This window comes from Ailuropoda melanoleuca, chromosome 10, assembly GCF_002007445.2.
Source record: "Ailuropoda melanoleuca isolate Jingjing chromosome 10, ASM200744v2, whole genome shotgun sequence".
In the NCBI taxonomy this organism is placed as follows: domain Eukaryota; kingdom Metazoa; phylum Chordata; class Mammalia; order Carnivora; family Ursidae; genus Ailuropoda; species Ailuropoda melanoleuca.
The window spans coordinates 37,174,020-37,177,029 of NC_048227.1; the positions used below are offsets into that span (position 1 = coordinate 37,174,020).

At 60.5% G+C, this 3,010-nt stretch overlaps 1 protein-coding gene across 1 annotated transcript in view; it reads left to right on the forward strand.

The window, feature by feature from the left end:
* Positions 1 to 3,010, forward strand: part of NOXO1 (NADPH oxidase organizer 1) — an 11,122-nt gene that overhangs the window by 6,948 nt on the left and 1,164 nt on the right. The window contains exons 8-10 of the mRNA XM_034669588.1: positions 240 to 309; positions 2,557 to 2,637; positions 2,821 to 2,904. Of these exons, the coding sequence (XP_034525479.1) occupies positions 240 to 309; positions 2,557 to 2,637; positions 2,821 to 2,904 (235 nt within the window). The remainder of the gene's footprint in view (positions 1 to 239; positions 310 to 2,556; positions 2,638 to 2,820; positions 2,905 to 3,010) is intronic.

The window sequence follows — 3,010 nt, forward strand, 5'->3', positions numbered from 1 at the left end:
GCGGGCGCGGGGCTGGAAGCCCGGGTCCTGGCCGCGCCCCTGGGCCTCGATCCGCGTCCCGAGCCTGCCTTGCATCGTCCGTGGTGGCGCTCCCGCTTCCTCCAGTAGAAGAGCAGCGTGTTGTGGAAACCACGCCGCGGCCGCGCTGTGGACTCAGGCTGCGGCCCAGGCGAAGTCCGTGTTCCGGCCCGTGACGCCCCCATCGCTCCGCTCTGACTGCCCCGCGTGCCCGCGGCCAGGCTCTGTGCCCTCCGCTGGGGCGCGCCCAGCGTCCGGCAGCGCGGCGCCATGGCAACGCGGGCTGGTGCCGTGAGCTCACAGAGTGCGGCACGCGCTAGGGCCTGGGTCCCGCGGGTCCGCCCCGGCGACCCGCGCCATGGCAACGGGCGCCGGCGGGTGTCTGGGCTCCTGAGGGCACGGAGGAGCCTGGATCGCATAGCCTGCCTGAAGGGGTTATATCCACGTCGGAAATGGCCTCATTTTCTATACGTTCATTCATTCATCCTGCAAATATTTGTGTAGTGTCTAGTCTGTTCCAAGTACTGGTCCAGGTGCTGGGCAGGGCGGGGCACAAGACCGTTCCTGACCTCCTCCCTCTGCTCACTGTCCAGTGGTCAAGAAGGAAATAGTAAAAATAAAACAAAACAAACTGGTGGGGACCGTAAACAGGGCGTGGTAAATCCTGTGGTAAATCCGGGAGGCCTCCTCGAGGAGGTGACACTTAGGCAAAGGCTTGAAGGATGAGGAGTCAGCTGAGGAGGCCAGTCAAGGCCAAGGCTGGAGGTGGGCATGGGCAGAAAGGCCAGTGGGACAGGACTTGGGGAAGGTGGTGAGAGGAGATCAAAGGTGGGCAGGAGCACACCGAGGACCTCGTTAGCTGCCATGGGAGCTGGGAATTTAAGGACCATAGGAAGGTGCTGGACAATTTGGGTCGGGGCTACCCCAACCTGATCCCCTTTGTGTTTTGCGAAGATTCCTCTGGAGGGTGGATTTCATAGTAGCTAATGAGGAGCACGGGCACAGGGTGGGACGGGGGAAGGCAGGTGTCCAAGGGATAGATGAGCCTGGGGTCTATGGAGAGAGAGAATGGAAAGGAGCCAAGGTTGCAGGGGCTGTCAGTTGGGGCAGGGAGGGGGCCTCAGTAACCTTCTAGGAGGTCCCTAGCTGTGAATAAACAGGCCCTCTCCCAGTTTTTCTCCTTGTCCTCCAGGGGAGAAGTGTCTGCCCCACCCTGGACCCTGCCAGGCCAGCTGGGACCTGAGCACAGCCTGCACTGATGCCAGGGAGGGCGTGATGGCTGGGCTGAAGGCACTCTGCAATTCAGGCCTATGTCAGCAGGTGTTCGTTGCCTGGGCCAAGACCAGGGAAGGTTTGAAGGCTGCTGTTTGGACAGATGCACAAAGGCCCTTTGTCAAGGCTAGGGTGATTTCTGGGAGGGGTGCCCTCCATGGACAGCTTAGGGTAGGAGTCCCAACACAGAGCTGGTGGCCCAAGCAGCAGGAAGAGCCCATATATACCAGGGTTGGATGGAGCTCTGGAAGTCTTCCCTATGAGAAAGCAGGCCAAGAATGTGGGGCACCTGAGCGCACCCTGTTGGGGAATTCTAGGGTCTAACCCCTCTTCACCCCAGTTAGTGGGGGAATGGTGACTCCTGACCTTAGAGGCTGTGTTTGCAGTAAATTGTGATAAATCATGAATTCAGAGGCAGCTCTCCTAAAACTGTCCTAGCCACCTCCCCCAAGTGCCAGTGACTGCAGAGGGACCCTCTTTGTCCTGCCCAAGTCTCCCCACCACAGGGGAACCTCTGGGGTGAGCCTATGAGGTCCACCCCTCCCCAACACATCCAGAAAAACTGACATTATCCGTTTAATACAAATTTCTTCCTCTGGGACTTGGAAACATTAAGAGACTTTTCCTCCAATGTGAGTATTAAGCCAAATAAAGTACATGAAGCTTTTAGCACTGGGTCCTTGGTTCCTGATGACAACAGCAGTCAGCTTCCCAGGTGAGTTCCAAGACAGAGCCATGAGGCACGCCCTGGAGGAGGCACCGCATCGGGTGTGGGAGAGCCCGGAGAGGTAGGCCAAGCCCCGCGGCACTTTGATGGCTCTTCCTTTTCCTCCTCCTCCCCATGGGCCAGACTTCTGCGTGAGGGACACTTGGCCTCAGTCCCCACCCTCCACCGCCTCTCTGCCCCACCCCCCTTCCACCTCTCAAGCCCTGTGTTCCCGTCCCTCTACCCAGAGCTTCTGGGGCGTTCCTGGGGAATTCCAATCAGTCTTCTGGGTGCCCGGGAACCCCCCCTCCTCCCGCCAGGTTGAGCCAGGACGCAGTGGGACCCTTGGCCACACCTTGCCAGCTCCAGAAGCCCAGGACCGTGACCCGTGAGGCACAGCGATGGCAGCCTCCCGGTACCCGGTGTCAGTGTACGCAGCAGCCCTAGTGCAGACAGCAAGGCTTCAGGTATGACCGGGCGGGGTCCCTGCCAGCCCCAAGGAAGAAGGAAGGAATTCCTGGCCCAGCCTCTCCAAGGCGCCCCAATCTTTCTCCCAACAGACGTTTGCCTTCTCTGTGCGCTGGTCGGACGACAGCGACACCTTTGTGCGCAGGAGCTGGGATGAGTTCAAGACGCTCCAGGTGAGTGAGCTTGGGGCGAACCCGACTGCCCCTGCTGCCCGACCCACCAATGGCTCCCGCCTGGGCATTTGCCCTTGTGCCCGAGAGGGCGTCCAGCTCCTAAGACCCCCCTCCTGGCAAGGAACCCTCACCCTCCCAAGAGAACCAGTGGACTCTCAAACCAATTCGCCGGTTCTCCCTTAGAAGACCCTCAAGGAGACCTTCCCGGTAGAGGCGGGCCTGCTGCGGAGATCCGACCGCGTTCTCCCCAAGCTTTCCGGTGAGGCCGTTAGGGAGGCGGGGAGGGATCCCAGGAGGGGCAGGGGCGCCAGTGGCCTTGTGGAGAGAACCCCGTGGCCGGTTCCCACGGTCCGTTCCTGTCGTGCCTGCAGAC